We start from the raw sequence: 16,878 nt of genomic DNA, 5'->3' as shown, positions 1-16,878 counted from the left end.
CTGACACCGGAAAAGATCACTGATTACGATATGGAAGAGAACAGAATAGGACCGCTGTCTTTGAAATTCCATACCAGAGCAAGAATGCTGATCAGAAGTTTGGGAAAAAATTGTGGAGGTCATAAGAAAATTCTCTGCAACGGATGAAAAATATATAAGAACAAACTAACAAAGCAATTCTGTTGGGGGAAAAAAAGATCATGAGGACTTACTTGTTGAAAACCTCCCCTCTCATGGACTGCTAGGTACAGCTGGAACAACCTGACAGGTACTGTATGCCAGACAGGCGTATTTCTGATGCTCTGACCATTCCTCGACATAAACCTTCTAACATCATGCTCGAATGCCTTCTCATTCTTTCTGTACATCTGCAAGTAATTTATACAGCAACAGTTATTAACCTTTAGCCTGCTGTTGCAGTTGATTCTGCCTTTGCGACCTGTGCAGACCAAGATTAGCCTGCATGCCTGTGCAGGCTGATCATGGTCTGCAATGTTGGCTTTTCAGTTAGTAAATTTTCATTGAACATCCCTTCATATATTAAATGGTACTGCCTAAATTGAATGATGGGCCAGTCCATTTTAGAAATTTAGCTGGCTAAAGGTTAAATACATGTATTATGGAATGATTTTGCTGAGAAATGTTTGAATTACTGTAGAGATGTTTTAAACTGCAATACATCAAAGCTATATGATACATAAAGGCAGATAGGAACTTAAGATTTATTTTGACATAAACCTCCAAGTATACAAACTGTCATTTATGCAAAAATTGTACTGAGAAATAAGAATCAAGATTCAACACCTTATTCAACAAAGAGCACTTACATCAAGATCAATACTGAACTTTTCCTCTTTACTTTTATCCTCCATTGGGTTCATGAACTTCAGTCGAGACTGTGAGAACTGGTCCGGGGAATCAAACACTGATACTTCTGTCTTTACTGTTTTAACTAAAGGAAGAAAAGTATTGTCATATAGACAGTACCACTAACTGTTAGTTGAAAGTAATTAATCAGTTTTAATACAGTTTCAAACTGATATAATGCGGTATAAGGTTTATTGCTTTTCCAGCCATACTGACACAATTTTAATAGTTAATATGGCAGATTCCTAGCTTAAATGGTGGTGAAAGATCACAGTGACCACTCAAGTGTTATTATAGGTATGGGCAGAAACCTTGGTAGAACCATCAACATTCCACAGGCCAGTCTGATAGCTTCCACATATTAAAAAATTCTACACTTAATGAGTGGGGGTTTGAACCCATATTCATAAATGGATGGCCACAGGGGCTCCACCAGGTATTTCTTGTGTATTTGTAAAACATCCTGAACCTTGGTTTGCTTGTGTTTTATTCAAACTGGTTTTTCAGGGGAAACAACAATAAGTTAAACTTGTATAGTTATGCTTTAAGATTTCTTATACCAGTGACCCTTAGAATGGCAGCTCCAACAATCCTTTATACAGCTACAATAAAGCATCCTCAGTTAGTCTCAACTGTTGCTAAAATTTTCTTGAACTAATGACAATATCACATAACATAATAATTTTTCATAACCTAGAAAAGACCACAAGCAGACTACCTTGTGTGCATAAAATCTTTTATCTTAAAACGAATACCAGAAATTCCTTCATCCAGAGACATTTCATAGTGTGAAGCAGAAGCCATATCTGAACAGTAATGATAAACTTCACGATTCTCCTTTCCTTTCTTGATTATCTTCCCTCCTCTAGCCTGTGACTCCTCCCCTTTCTTCATTGTCTTCCCACCTCTAATCTGTGACTCCTCCCCTGTCTTCACTATCTTCCCTCCTCCAACGTATAACTCGCCTCTCTTGAACTGTGCATCCGTCATTTCTTTCAAGTCTGTGGCAATTGTTTCATTTGAAAGATGTGGATCCTGTTCTTTCCCTGCTTGAGCAAACTTCCTCTTTCTTCCTGTCTTTTTACACTGAGAACATTTTTCACAGGACGTTTGGGAGTCTTTTTTCTCCTGTTTTCCTGTAACATGTTGTAGCATTAAGAAGAAAATTACTGAGACATAGTAAACCAAGATATATTCTCTAAAATTTCAAAGTAAAAAGAATCGCAACTGTCACGTAAGTTTGTAGCATAAATGTTGCTTGGATGTGTTTTTGACAGTTGTGTACTATTAGTATTAAAACACAATGAAAATTTCAACATTGATTTATCACTGGATGATTTAGAACATTATGCATTTTAATAGCTTCTTTAGCAGAATAAGTCATTGGTGATCAAGCCAGGAACTACTTATGTATGATTCATTGACACATTAATAAATCAGCACATCCCTATTGTTTATATATATATGTATATGTAAACCTCTTGCATAATTTCAAAATTTCATTTTTTCTGTGAATCCCTTCATCATGCCTCAAAAGGTAAAACCATACTCTTGTTAATGACACCTCTGAAGAACAAACACCACCCTACAAAGGTTGATTTTTTCTTTCTGATGGCAAAATTTAATTTTGACTAACTTACCCATTTTTGCCAAGATCTATTTTCCATTTGTCAATATACTGATCATATAGTAAAATATGGTGAAATTCTACTTGTCCATAATCATGGCCTCTGGGCAAGTCTGATAATAGATTTTGCCGCCCTTGATACCAGTTCCTAAATGTAAATTGACACTTCCAAAGAAAAAACCTCTATACAAAAAACAGATTTCAAGAGGTATTGCTTTGGAGAGGTCAAATTTTGACCCAAGAGTATCAGACCTAGTTGCCTGCAAGGCAAGTCACAGTTTACAGTGCCTTGCTTGCATTAACTTACTTGATTGAAAATGTTAAAGTAACATTTATTATAACTCTTAAAAGTTTTTGCTTAAGTAATTAATTTTTGTTTGTATTTATATGTACTTTAATGGGGTCTATTTTCACCACAGTGAACATTCAACAACAAACAAGCATTACTATATTATATATCTAATCTGAGAAAATACAGTGCCTGAAATTTCTGGTTGCCTAAAGGGTGACTTACTTATCACTCTGACGTACCCCACTGAATTTTGACTTTCAGATGCAAGTGGTCAAATGTTTATTTCTAACACTGGAGGCAAGTAAGAAGGCAACAGATCTTCCAAAAAGCAACAAACCTATTTTTCTTTTTTTATCAGGATCAAACTTGAAGACAGAATATTTTATTCTCTCCTCTGTTTCTAAACCTAACAGGAAATCAGCTTCCTGGACCACGGCAGCTATATGCATTCTTTTATAAGATGTTCTCTTTTTTCCGCTAGCTTGGTTAGTCAGTGCCACCTTCTTCCAGCGTCTCCTACCTGGACCTCTTTGCAATTTCTAGAAAAATGTTTATAAAATTCTGTAATGAACATTTGCTAAGCATCATCATGCTAATTAATTCATAGATCTTAACGTTTTTACTTCTTACATGATTTGATTACAGCAAGAATGATGTCAACATTTTATGACACATGCCCAAAAATTTATAGTCAGACGTGGAAGTCCCGATAATATGCATATGTCTACTCAAGTTAATGATATACAAAAAAATTCATTTCAGTTGGATGGAAACTGTAGGAGGAGTTAAGCACACAAAGTAATGATGCAGTTGTATTATGACTAAATTAAAAAAAAAAAGAGTATAACACAAAAAATAGTAATTTAATAGACAAGAAAGTCCCAGCAATATGTGTACATTTACTTCAGGTTAATGAAGTGTTCCAAGTTTCATTTGAATTGGATAGAAACTGTAAGAGGAATTGATAGTTAAGTCCTAAAAAATAAGGGGTGTAATTAAAACACAGAAATTGCATGATTTTTTATCCCCTACCAAATAGGCTGTTTTGTGAATGAGGGGACTGTATTTCGAAAGATATAACAACTAAAGGGCAATAACTTTGCAGTAACAGAAGAGATCCTGAAAAAATTGCATTTGCACCACTGCACAAATGTGATCTATATTTGTCTTAAGTTTCATGAAGCTCCATCAATGGATACTTTATTTTGTAGGAATTTATGAATTTTACAACAATTAAAGGGCAATAACTCCGAAGTTAGTGAAGTCACCCTTATGAAATGCACATGAACCACTGCCCTCAGGCCTCGATCTTGACGGTAGCCCGGTAGCCCGAGGCTACCAGTTTTTCAGACGGACTACCGAATTTCCCAAGTTGGGTAGTCCGTCAGGCTACTAAGTTTTCAAACTTGTTAATAATAAAAGCGTGAAATTTCACCGATTTATCTGATGTTTCCTTTTAAATGACAACGATATTACCGGTCCGCATAACACGAAAATTACCTGGATTGACTAGAATTTACCCGCAAATCGTAAAGATATCAAAACGTCATGCCAGTAATTTTCCATTCCACGAGCACGTGCGACCTATCGTATCGCCGCTACTTAAATGTTTATCGACTTGTACACAAAAAACGCTTGTAGTGCATTAATTTTTGATATAATCGCTTCAAATTTTCAGCCCCGCTTCAGAAGTAATACAGTTTGAATTCTATAACGATCTTAATAAGATGTCGACAGAAATGTAGGCAAAATTTTATAAAAACGATCGAAGTTTCATACAATTATTTGTAAAATTTCAAACAGCGCAATCTTAATTATTTATTTATTTCTAAAAGTAAATAAATAATACATACTATGGTCATAAAATTCAGACTTCTGACAAGAAAGTACTAAAAACAAAATTAAAAAATCTTAAATAATTAAAAAGCGGCAGCAATTTAAATACATCGAGTAAAACGCTTTTTGGCAAACAGATTTCTGCAAGTGCAGATGAATAGGTTACGGGACCTCGTGAACGTAAATAATATTGTTTGACACATTTACCTGTCAGTTTATACGGGATATTGCACATTCGCTTGAAAAAAAAATAAAGAAGAAACCTTTTTTTACTGATTTCTTCTCAGCAGTTGAAAGAACCGAGGCCGTACGATCAGACAGTGATGTGTCACATGGCGCGAAAACATGACGTAATGCCATGACAATCTCGGGCAATTATACCCCTTTGATCTCCACTTCAGATGCCGTGATGCCGACACACTTCTTTTAGCTCTTTGAGAGGGTTTTAATTGATAATGAAAACAAGGCCAATTACTTGTTTAACAACAGAATAATTACCGATAATTGATGGGTTTTTTTTTTCGCTTTAAACATGGGTGGGCTGATGATGATTATGGACATATTATTTTGTCCACGTCGCCCCGGACTGTGATAATAGGCTACATTTACTTGATAATATTGCTTAAAGAAAGAACATACCGACCTACCGACCCTACTTTTTTGGCCACCAGAAACACAACATTTTTTGGGGGTGGGTGGAGTGGGAGTGGGGGGCTAACCAGCCAGATCCATTATTGCAGTTAAATTTGAACAGCTACACTATATTTTAAAGGCCCTGACTAAAAAGTAAGTTTTTAAAGGGTAGTGCAAATTTGAACCCCATGCCTGGCATATAACTAGATACTGGTATATGTCTTACTTTTTTTCTACAGTTTTCTCTCATAATTTCTGTCTTCTAGTTACTTGAATATTGCAACATGTTATCCACCCTTACAGAAGAAAAAGGCCTGCTGCGTACTCTTGCTGTGTACATACAGCGTATATGATGCGTACATGATGTGTACTGAAATCAAGGGCTTTAAATAGTACGCAGGATATACACCGCACATACACCGATAGTACGTTTGTAGTACACTTTTGACATGCAAATGAGCTCTGCCGCGTACTACTTGCTGCGTACATGCTGTGGACTACATAGTACACAGGATGTACGCTGGAGGAATTTAGTATGCGGGAAATAGTACGCAGCATGTACGCGGCACATACACTTTTCACATGCAAATGAGCCTGCGGTGTACTACCCCTGCGGCGTACATGCTGTGTACTCCTGGCCCGAGTCCTGCGGCGTACATGCTGTGTACTCCTGCTGCATACATGCTGTGTACTCTTGTGGCGAAACTGCTGTGATAATGTAAATTCCTTACCCCACCAACTTTCGTATGCAAATGCTGATCATTTGGACAAAAAAAAAAACAGAAAAAAGATAAGTGACATGCATCAATAAGTATTTACCCTTACCAAAATAATGTAGATTGATGTTATCAAATAAATTAATATGCTTTTCTTCATCCACTTTTCAATGAAATAAATCAATTTTTGTAGCATGTAATTTGGTAAACATTTGAAGAAAATGGCGTAACTGCATCAAGGGGAAACAACTTTAATGCAACTAAATATAAGTGTTATGATTTATTATAGACGATGTGTGCGTAGTATGTATTTATTTTGATTAAAATCCATCTGAGAACAATCTAGGACTGGAATTATATACCGGTATGCATTTATACACTTTTACGTCCATAAAAAGTAGCGCACCAAAAAATTTTGGATTGATTTTTTCCAATGGGGCGAGCGCAGTTAGCCAAAAACGTTCTGAAAATATACAAGCGGCAAATCCGATGAACAACTTTTTAATTTGGTGAGGCCTTAATGAGTTAAGGGGACGCATATTGCTACATTCACAGTTCATACAGCAATGCGGAAGGGGTGCATATTCAAGAAATTGATGGTGGGAAAATAAAAAACATATTCCTAAACTGATATAATACTGATGGACACCTGTAATATTCAGTATTTTGTGGATAAGGATGTGGTACTATGAATGTAATAGGAAAACAGAGGTGTTTGTGAAAGTACATTCAACACAAAATATTAAGCTTTTGTATTAGGAAAAAACAGGTTTTTTACAATAACAGTGTTCCAAATAATGTTGAAGGGATGAGATTTTCTTTCTAACACACCAGGTTTGCTTAAACATGTAAAAATTTAACGCCACGTCAGTTCATCTCGGATGGACGCCATATTTCTCATTGATAAAAAATGTAAACAAAAAAATCAGAGTGGGATTAGCATTGCAAGGGCATAACATGACATTCTACACAATGAATACCTTAGAACAGATATCTAAGATGCTACACAGGTCAGGCGGGTTAAATGCATAATGCCGATCACTTGAAATTCATCTTGAAAAGGTGGTTATTTTTAGTTTGTTTACATGGTTTTTAATTTTCCCACGACTTCTCGTCGATTCACTGCAAATGTATTACTGCGCCGGACGAAAGGTAACTGTAATAAACAACGGGAGACAACTTAGGTGTCAGCACGTGTACGCTTTTTAAAAAAAACATGTCGATGATTATAATTTCTTATCAAATAATGAATCCTATTCAGATATTCGTCTTTAATATTAGAAAATTATTAATTTCTGTGGACATTTGTCAAAAAATATTACCTACAGTGGACTACTTTGCGCATCAAACTGGTTTCCGCTTCAGTTGTGAGGCACTTCCGTTATACTTTTGACAACAATAACAAAACACAAAATGAATCGATAAAGTCACTTATAAACCGACTGCTACTTAAATTAGTGTAAGTAAAGTTGTTGTTACAACATTATACATGTTCGTTACGTTATGAGATAAAGTTTATCTTGAACTGCATAATCCATTAACTACGTTTACATGATATTGCATTTACAACTTATTTGACCCCATTTTTTTACGTGAATGACAGCATTCTCGTGCAACTCGTGCAAACAGTGTTATGAAAAGTATGGTGGAGAATTCAAGGACAAATTATAAATGACATTAAAATGAGGATAACTGTATATTCGTCCAGTTTTGATCATTGACATTCCTGCTGTGTATTAGTAACTTTTGTGAACAAGATTAGAATGTTGCTTTTGCACATATACACATTGATCGGACCTCTCAACAAAATTTCATACCTTATTTTAGGGATTTTTAAGACAGTACATTTTCAAAAGTTTGTTGAATGTGTTTTGATATTTAAGTGCATTGCAATTCATGAATACCAAGTTAAAAATTAATAATGGCAACATTTCTAGGCCTTTATTGTAAGCCACTAGACTTCTGTAATGATAAATGTTTAATGTATTAAGGGGAATATACTCTTTTAGTTTTGTAATGTGGCATTCCTTGACCACCGTATCTTTTCTTATGCACTACCTTGTAAACAAACTAAATAATGTGTTTTAGCTCACATATGCCAAATGAAAAGCAAGACAGTGAACTTATTTCACATTCTTTCTTTAAATTAGAATCTGTAGGACATTGATAAATGTTTGGACAAAGTGAAGCACTATTATTTTCGCACCAAAAAGTCTTAATTGTTGACTTTGAATGTACACAAGAAGTCTTATGTAATTCAACAATAACTTTCTTGTTTCAGTTTTTCTCATTTTTATTTTAGTGAGCAATCCTTTGTGTAGTTATAACAGTTGAAACAGTATTCATTTCATTTACCAAAACCTTGTACTTTTTTGCAGGTAAATTTTATAATACCCCACCCACTTTTTTCTAATTTCAAAGTATGCGTCCCCTTAACATAATGAGCATTAAAGCCTTTATAAAACATGATTGAATGGTGTTTTGCTTAAGAGTATTCAAATAACAGTGAGAGCTATTAATTCTTCTCATTCGGGCACTGTTGAGGCATTATCTTGGTAATTATTTCATGTATTACAAAATGTAATGCAACGAAGTTCAAATAAGGCTTTTCAATTATCCAAGTTAGAAAGCTCAAGGATTAATTCAAAATGAAAAAGAATATATTTTTACACTGCATGCAAGGTGCAGCTCAGAAATCACTAAGAATTGTAAGCTTCACAAATGAACATTGCAAATAGTTTGGCAAATTTTCATTGTTCAGAATACCAGTAATCTGAACTATTCTATGCTATTAAGATAAAAGTTACTCAGAAATCAAGTTCTTGCTTCCAAAAAAAAAAAAAATGTACAAATCCTTCTTGCATGAAGTGTACTTCAGACTTTTACCTAAAAAAATACAAAGTATAAACACCAAAAGAAAATGAACAAGTCCCTCCCGCGTATATGAAGTTTACTTCAGACTTTAACTTATGAAAAAACAACTAAGTATAAATGCCAAAAGAAATTGTACAAGTCTTTCCCGCGTATATGAAGTGTACTGCACAAATTTCAAAGTATCTGCGGTGTACATGCCGTGTACTATTTTCTTGTACAAGTCCCTCCTGCGTACATGCAGTGTACTCCTTAAATTTTCAGAGTCTGTGCTGCGTACTTGAAGTGTACTAGTGACCTCCTGCGTATATGCTGTGTACTCATCGAAATAGCACGCGGCATGCGGTGTATGTAAAATGTACTCCTCTGGCGTACTACTGTGTTCGCGGCATATACACAGCAAATACGCAGCATGTACGCCACAGAGGCTTGCTTCTGTAAGGGCACTTACGTTTGCTTAGCCTGCCCATGGATAGTGTGGGTAGATTAGTTGCCTACACTTTTAATAACTGAATGTTGAATCAAGAATAAACTAAAATACATCATATTTTTTAAACAAAATGATTTCGGGCAATTAAAAATGTTTTCGGGCAAGTGGTTTTCTTAACTTACTTGCCTGAAATGACAAGTGCTGAAAAAAAATTAAGGCAAAGACTGTAATATATTTTTCTCTTTTACAAAACGGGACTACCAGAAACCTGATCGGGCTACTTGATTTCACAAGTTGGTAGCCCTGCTGGCTACCAGCAAAAGTAGGTTAAGATCGAGGCCTGGCTCTATAGTGATCTACATTTGTTTAAAGGTTTCTTGAAGATCAATTAACAAGTAAATTAGATACAGTCAAAAATTCCTACTTATCAAATCAAGGGGAAAAACTCTGCTTTTTTGGGGTCAAGGGGGGATACTATTATAGGTGTGCAAAGTTCATGACTGTGCTAATTAAGATTTAGATCAAGTTTGGTGATTCTAGCTAAAACAATTTTTAAATTTTAAGCATTTTCAATTTCGGATGGATAAACAGATGCACAAATGCACATGTAGGACAGATGAACAGCTGGACGGACAACACCATATCTATATCCCTCCAACTTTGACAGGCAATAAAGGACTAATAGTTGTACACCCTACAATGTGTGCATGTCCACTTCATGCTAATGATGTATACCAAGTGCCATTGAATTGGACACTGGGGAACTGGGGAAGTTGAGTACACCCAAAACTGTGAAGGTCATGTGGATAGAAAGACTAACAGACAATTCAAACACTATTTGCCTCACAGGTCTTTGACACCAGGGGCATAAGAAATAATAAATATTGCTGAAACATTAATATACATTAGGAAAATGATTAAATTATAGGTGTCATAACATTATTTTGATAACCTGTAGTGAAGTCCTGAAAAAAGAAGAAGGAATGAATAAAAATGTTTAAGTTCTAATTATTTCTGTGTTATTTCTGTGAAAAAAAAAATGTTATTCTTATTTCCCTTACAGAAGAAAAAGGCCTGCTGCGTACTCTTGCTGTGTACATACAGCGTATATGATGCGTACATGATGTGTACTGAAATCAAGGGCTTCAAATAGTACGCAGGATATACACCGCACATACACCGATAGTACGTTTGTAGTACACTTTTGACATGCAAATTAGCTCTGCCGCGTACTACTTGCTGCGTACATGCTGTGAACTACACAGTACACAGGATGTACGCTGGAGGAATTTAGTATGCGGGAAATAGTACGCAGCATGTACGCGGCACATACACTTTTCACATGCAAATGAGCCTGCGGTGTACTACCCCTGCGGCGTACATACTGTGTACTCCTGCGGCGTACGTGCTGTGTACTCCTGCGGCGTACATGCTGTGTACTCCTGGCCCGAGTCCTGCGGCGTACATGCTGTGTACTCCTACTGCATACATGCTGTGTACTCTAGTGGCGAAACTCCTGTGATAATGTAAATTCCTTACCCCACCAACTTTCATATGCAAATGCTGATCATTTGGACAGAAAAAAACAGAAAAAAGATAAGTGACATGCATCAATAAGTATTTACCCTTACCAAAATAATGTAGATTGATGTTATTAAATAAATTAGTATGCTTTTCTTCATCCACTTTTCAATGAAATAAATCAATTTTTGTAGCATGTAATTTGGTAAACATTTGAAGAAAATGGCGTAACTGCATCAAGGGGAAACAACTTTAATGCAACTAAATATAAGTGTTATGATTTATTATAGACGATGTGTGCGTAGTATGTATTTATTTTGATTAAAATCCATCTGAGAACAATCTAGGACTGGAATTATATAAGCATTTATACACTTTTACGTCCGTAAAAAGTGGCGCACCAAAAAATTTTGGATTGATTTTTTCCAATGGGGCGAGCGCAATTAGCCAAAAACGTTCTGAAAATATACGAGCGGCAAATCTGATGAACAACTTTTTAATTTGGTGAGGCCTTAATGAGTTAACATAATGAGCATTAAAGCCTTTATAAAACATGATAGAATGGTGTTTTGCTTAAGAGTATTCAAATAACAGTAAGAGCTTTTAATTCTTCTCATTCGGGCGCTGTTGAGGCATTATCTTGGTAATTATTTCATGTATTACAAAATGTAATGCAACGAAGTTCAAATAAGGCTTTTCAATTATCCAAGTTGCAGCTCAGAAATCACTAAGATGTAAGCTTCACAAATGAACATTGCAAATAGTTTGGCAAATTTTCATTGTTCAGAATACTGGTAATCTGAACTATTCTATGCTATTAAGATAAAATTTACTCGGAAATCAAGTTCTTGCTTCCAAAAAAAAAAAATGTACAAATCCTTCCTGCATGAAGTGTACTTCAGACTTTTACCTAAAAAAATTCAAAGTATAAACACCAAAAGAAAATGAACAAGTCCCTCCCGTGTATATGAAGTTTACTTCAGACTTTAACTTATAAAAGAAAAACTAAGTATAAATGCCAAAAGAAATTGTACAAGTCTTTCCCGTGTATATGAAGTGTACTGCACAAATTTCAAAGTATCTGCGGTGTACATGCAGTGTACTATTTTCTTGTACAAGTCCCTCCTGCGTACATGCAGTGTACTCCTTAAATTTTCAGAGTCTGTGCTGCGTACTTGAAGTGTACTAGTGACCTCCGCGTACATGCTGTGTACTCGTCGAAATAGTACGCGGCATGTACGCGGCATGCGGTGTATGTAAAATGTACTCCTCTGGCGTACTACTGTGTTCGCGGCATATACACAGCAAATACGCAGCATGTACGCCACAGAGGCTTGCTTCTGTAAGGGTTGGTATTGCCATATCAGAATTCTGACAGTATGTACAACACATATTTTTGCTTCTTGACATGTTGACAATTGCGTCCTAATGGATATAATGTCATATATTTTGTAGGTAAGCACATATAAACCAAAAGTGGTACAAATGTGTTGTCTTGGTTATTTCTTATCACAGCAGAATTTTTTAACACTTCAGTTACCTTTCCTTTAACAATTTCAGTTTGTGACTGTGATTCTTCTAGTTCAGGTACAGCCTTGTGTCCATACACCTCAACAAACTTGGCCGCCACCCAGGAGTGTGAGTGCTGCTTGCCTAGGAACTCCACATGATAACTGTGTGGATCACCATCGATGTCTATCAACATGTGGCAGCCAACATCAGGATCTCTAGTAACCAAAGCCGGCCACCTCAGTAATACAGGAAAACAGTACAGTGTTCTAGTGCAGAATTTTTTCAAAGAATACATGTATTTTGTTTTTGAGCAAAAAGATCTAACTGTAAATGTAGGCAAACTTCGATTCATGCATGAAGCGGTTGACAATCTTATTAACAGGGGCCACAGTCTTGTGGTAAATGTGTCCGCTGCTCAAACCCTTCTGTAGGTTTGAGCTCCACTGGGTTCACACCTTCTCATATGACACTTGTCCTGGTTTTAACTGGAAGCAGACTCAAGGTGGTTCCAGTAAGCTTTGAAGCTTCACAACTAATTTTCATGGATTTCCTGACTGAGTCAGCCCAAGATAACAGATACCAACAAACAAGTAAAAATCCCATTAATCTTATTTTCAAAATTTGAAATCCATGAATTCATATCCCCAAGAAAGAACAAATTTGGCCAAAAATGATGTCACAGTGTATCTTTATACATGTTCTTTCACCTATATCATTGTTGAAGTACACTTTTACGATTTAGGAGTATATCATAAAAACACAAAAATATTCAATAAACAAACAACAACTTTACCAACAATCTTGTTCTGCTGCATTGTCCAATACGATGGATACTTAAAATATTCTCAAAAAGTTGTTTCCCTTTAAAAATGAATGCCATTTGTAAAGAAATAAAAATAAAAAATCACTGAAAATTATGTTCCATCTAGTTATGTGAAATTTCAGCACTGGCACATTATTGCAAATGCATCAAGATGAAGATATGTATCAGTTCTTTGAAAATGGTGTTTTTAAAGACCTTGAACTGTCATAAAATGTGGCCCCTTTATGAAATTGATCCTTTTCCAGAATTCAATGTATATATTATCAGTAAACTGACATTTGAAATGTGGAGTAATACACATGTTTATATACTGTTAAATTTTCATGTGAAACAACCCTTTCTTTCTATGATTTGGTGTTGTTCAATTTTTTTTTCTAAAAATCTAAGGCTAAGTCTTAATAAGAACTTCCAGATATTTTACTCATATTCTTCCTTGTTCATGTGTAGCTCCTTATCAGTGAAATTTTTAAACATACTGCACTGTTTTATTCCTATAAACCAACAAAAAATATGAAATAAACAACCATAACAAATGTACCTGCAGTAGCCAGCCATTTTTGCCCAGACCAAGGACCCAACACTCAGCATTGACATCACAAACTTTATCCCAGCTTTCTTTGCCATTCTATCATACATGGCATGGTCCTCTTCCGGGGCTGAGCATGTGTGCCTCATAGGGTCAGATGACATGTAACAGTACCAGGGATCTGTACTGAGATCCTCAGCCTCTGGTGCTGGGATACGTCGCCATTTCTGACAGTCTGGGTTGTCACATTGTACCCACACAGACTCTGTCAACTTGAAAAGAACCTATGGTACTTTAATTTATTGGCAGAAGGAATAAAATTGTTGCTGCATAGAACCCCCTAAATTAATGACAGAAGGTCAAGCTTCGAAACAATACTAAAATGATCAGTAAAGCAAATCCTTAGAATCTGAGATTTTTTAGGCATTATGCAAAACATATTTTAAGAGTCATGCTTTTTATAATGCTAAATCTTATTACGTATCAATGTTGAATTTCAATTTTATAAATATAATTTTGATGTGATAGCAGCATATATGTCAGGTTGTCACAATAGCAGAGGACCTTACAGCCTTTACAGGCACGCTAAAAATATTGCATATTAAAGACTGGAAAACTAATTTACCCCCCTCAAAAAAGAATATATTTTCCCCAGTTTTGATACTAACTGTTCCAATGGTTTTTTTTGTAATATTTGAGCAAAAATCTTTATCATAAACAAGGCACAAGGCAATGTGCTCAATTTAGGCAGTTCTACATGTTTGATTAACCATAAGTGATTTATTTGGAAATCCTAGAATGCCTGGAGTAGCATAAATGCTGTTGGGAGTCTATCTTATCCTGTATAAAGTGTTAAACAGTCAGACTTGTGAACAAGTTAAATTAAGCAAGGTACTATACATTTTATTTAGCCATATAATTGAAAATAGGTTAATCTACAATTATGGAAAGTTTCATGAAAATCTGCATTGAGGAACTTTTTCTATATCAGAAATATATATTATAAAAAATGTGATTTTCCCATAGAATTCCATTATGAAAACTGACTGAAGGACCAATATTTTCAAATCGGCCTAACATATATCAAGCACACAACCCTGTCTTTTTTACTGGCTGAATTTCCTTCTGATACAATGATTTTGTGACAAAATATGGTTTAATAAAATTTTATGTTGTATTAAAATATTAATTTTGTTTCTAACATGCAGAACTACCTTATGGATATATGTAATACCTGTAAAGTGATATCAATTTGTTCATCCAGCAAAGAACCTTGTGATGTCTGGGTACTGAAAAGATCTCTACTTCCATCTTGGCTCTCGGCTTCACATGATGGCTGACTGATCATATCTGTAGTAAACTGGTTTTGCCCTTTAGCAGCAATTATCTGGTTTGAAGATGCTTCCATACCAAACATGTCTTTCACATCTTGACTAGGCTGAGAAGCTGTTCTACTTGAAATTCTCCCTGAGCCAAATATTGCCAGTAGTGGATCATCACGCCCTTAAAGAAAATTAAATTAATCTATTAAAATCAGCAATACTCATTTACCCAAAAGTATTTATTTATGTAATTGTATCATATTCAAAAGCTTGACAGAAATTCATGCATCTTCAATTATGCATCTTTTTTTACTCTAGAAAAATGAACATGTTCAATAAACATTACTAAATCTGTTAAAGACAGAACACATGTTTTTCTGCCTGAAAACTAAATGGTCCATTTGAATTATTTCTAGCATATTTTTCTTTGAGGGATAGGTTTTTCTTGAAATAAATTTCTTATTGCTAAAAACCTAGATACATTTCTAATTGAAAAGGTTAACAGAAAATGTATATATTGTTATGCCCCTTAAAAGTTCAAGAGAGTTCCATACCCTCCTGAGAGCCATCACAGACATCAGCTTCAGCCATAATTCATTCGACCATTCTTTGTCAGGTTCTGTAAAACAATAAAATTTGCTATTTTTAGTGTATGTTCATCTTTTTGTCTACTATTTAAGTGTTTTATTCAACAAAGAGCTGTTGGTAAAACACATATGGCCTCCATAATGGCCTGTTGGGAGCAAATGGGTATGTTAATTTTGTACACCATGACCTTGACCTTTTACAAAATAATCTCAAAAACTGCAGGTTTAATCAACTGACTACAGGCAATCATCCTATGAAATTTGATATAGTTATTGAATGGTAACTCTTTTAATCTCAATGGTATTGCTTCAATTGACCTTTGATGTCCAAAACAACAGCGGTCATTCAATGACCACAAACAATTGTCCCATTAAGTTTGACTATTGTAGGACCAAGCATTCTCTAGTAATTGAAGAAACAAGATAATTAGATTGCCTACCAACCAACAGAAAATAAACAAACAATATTCCCCCTTTTCTTCAAAGGGGGCAAAGAAATATTCTGTAACAAAAGATCTCTTCTGACAGCATCCTGTTACTGCTCTGGTTAGCAAGCAGAAACAATGGTTCAAAATGGGCTAGAAGCTGGTATCTCTATAATAAGTTCATGAATATATTTTGACCTCGAGCTGAAAATCATTTTTTGTTTTCAAGAACGCTTTGGCCTACTGCTGTTGAACTTCACAGGGCATGTAGGATGATGGCTATACCATTACTTAAGGAGGTAGGTTACCTTGTAACAAGGGTAAATTCAAATTAGTTGAACCGCAGCATTCTTTTGTATTTCATGTAATATGAAGTTTTAACTGCTACAATCTCAATTTCGTTTGTCCCTGTCCCTTCAAGTTAAGTTTTTATCCAGCTTTGAAGAGCATGACCCTCCAAAGGTATTTCATATTGAAAGAAGAAGGAAAATACAGATATTTAACACTTTTCAGTGTATTTTAGTTTCATCGATATCCGAAGAAGCCTGCATAATTGATAATTTTACTAATATGCACGTTAGCTTTCTAATATAAGCTTAAAATGTATATGTCGCGGGGCTCATGTTTCCATGGTAACGCATTTTCTCTCATTTTTAACAACTATGTATAAAAATAGGGGTTTTCGACGGCCTCAGTGCCATTCTGTTAATGACCAACATGGAATATTTGGGTAATATTATTAGCAAAATACTAAGCACTTTACATGGTACCCTATTTTTCTTGAAGTTTAAAGTAACCATGACAACAGAGATGTTTAAAATAGCTTACATCTTGCTTTTTGTCCTAATTTTTTATAAAAAATATTGAATAAGATTATCTTTCTAGTTGAT

General features: G+C 35.2%; 1 protein-coding gene across 1 annotated transcript in view; it reads right to left on the bottom strand.

Annotated features, from left to right (window-relative positions):
* The window catches only part of LOC123532031 (uncharacterized), a 31,552-nt gene that overhangs the window by 8,766 nt on the left and 5,908 nt on the right, over positions 1-16,878 (bottom strand). The window contains exons 2-9 of the mRNA XM_045313368.2: positions 15,531-15,595; positions 14,889-15,157; positions 13,667-13,926; positions 12,334-12,541; positions 3,124-3,325; positions 1,623-2,003; positions 828-952; positions 213-368 (exon numbers count right to left, since the gene is read on the bottom strand). Coding sequence (XP_045169303.2) covers positions 213-368; positions 828-952; positions 1,623-2,003; positions 3,124-3,325; positions 12,334-12,541; positions 13,667-13,926; positions 14,889-15,157; positions 15,531-15,567 — 1,638 coding nt within the window. The 5' untranslated portion in view covers positions 15,568-15,595. The remainder of the gene's footprint in view (positions 1-212; positions 369-827; positions 953-1,622; positions 2,004-3,123; positions 3,326-12,333; positions 12,542-13,666; positions 13,927-14,888; positions 15,158-15,530; positions 15,596-16,878) is intronic.

Source organism: Mercenaria mercenaria, chromosome 11 (assembly GCF_021730395.1).
Source record: "Mercenaria mercenaria strain notata chromosome 11, MADL_Memer_1, whole genome shotgun sequence".
In the NCBI taxonomy this organism is placed as follows: domain Eukaryota; kingdom Metazoa; phylum Mollusca; class Bivalvia; order Venerida; family Veneridae; genus Mercenaria; species Mercenaria mercenaria.
Note: the sequence above shows the minus strand (reverse complement) of the source record. Positions and strands in the feature narration are given on the sequence as shown.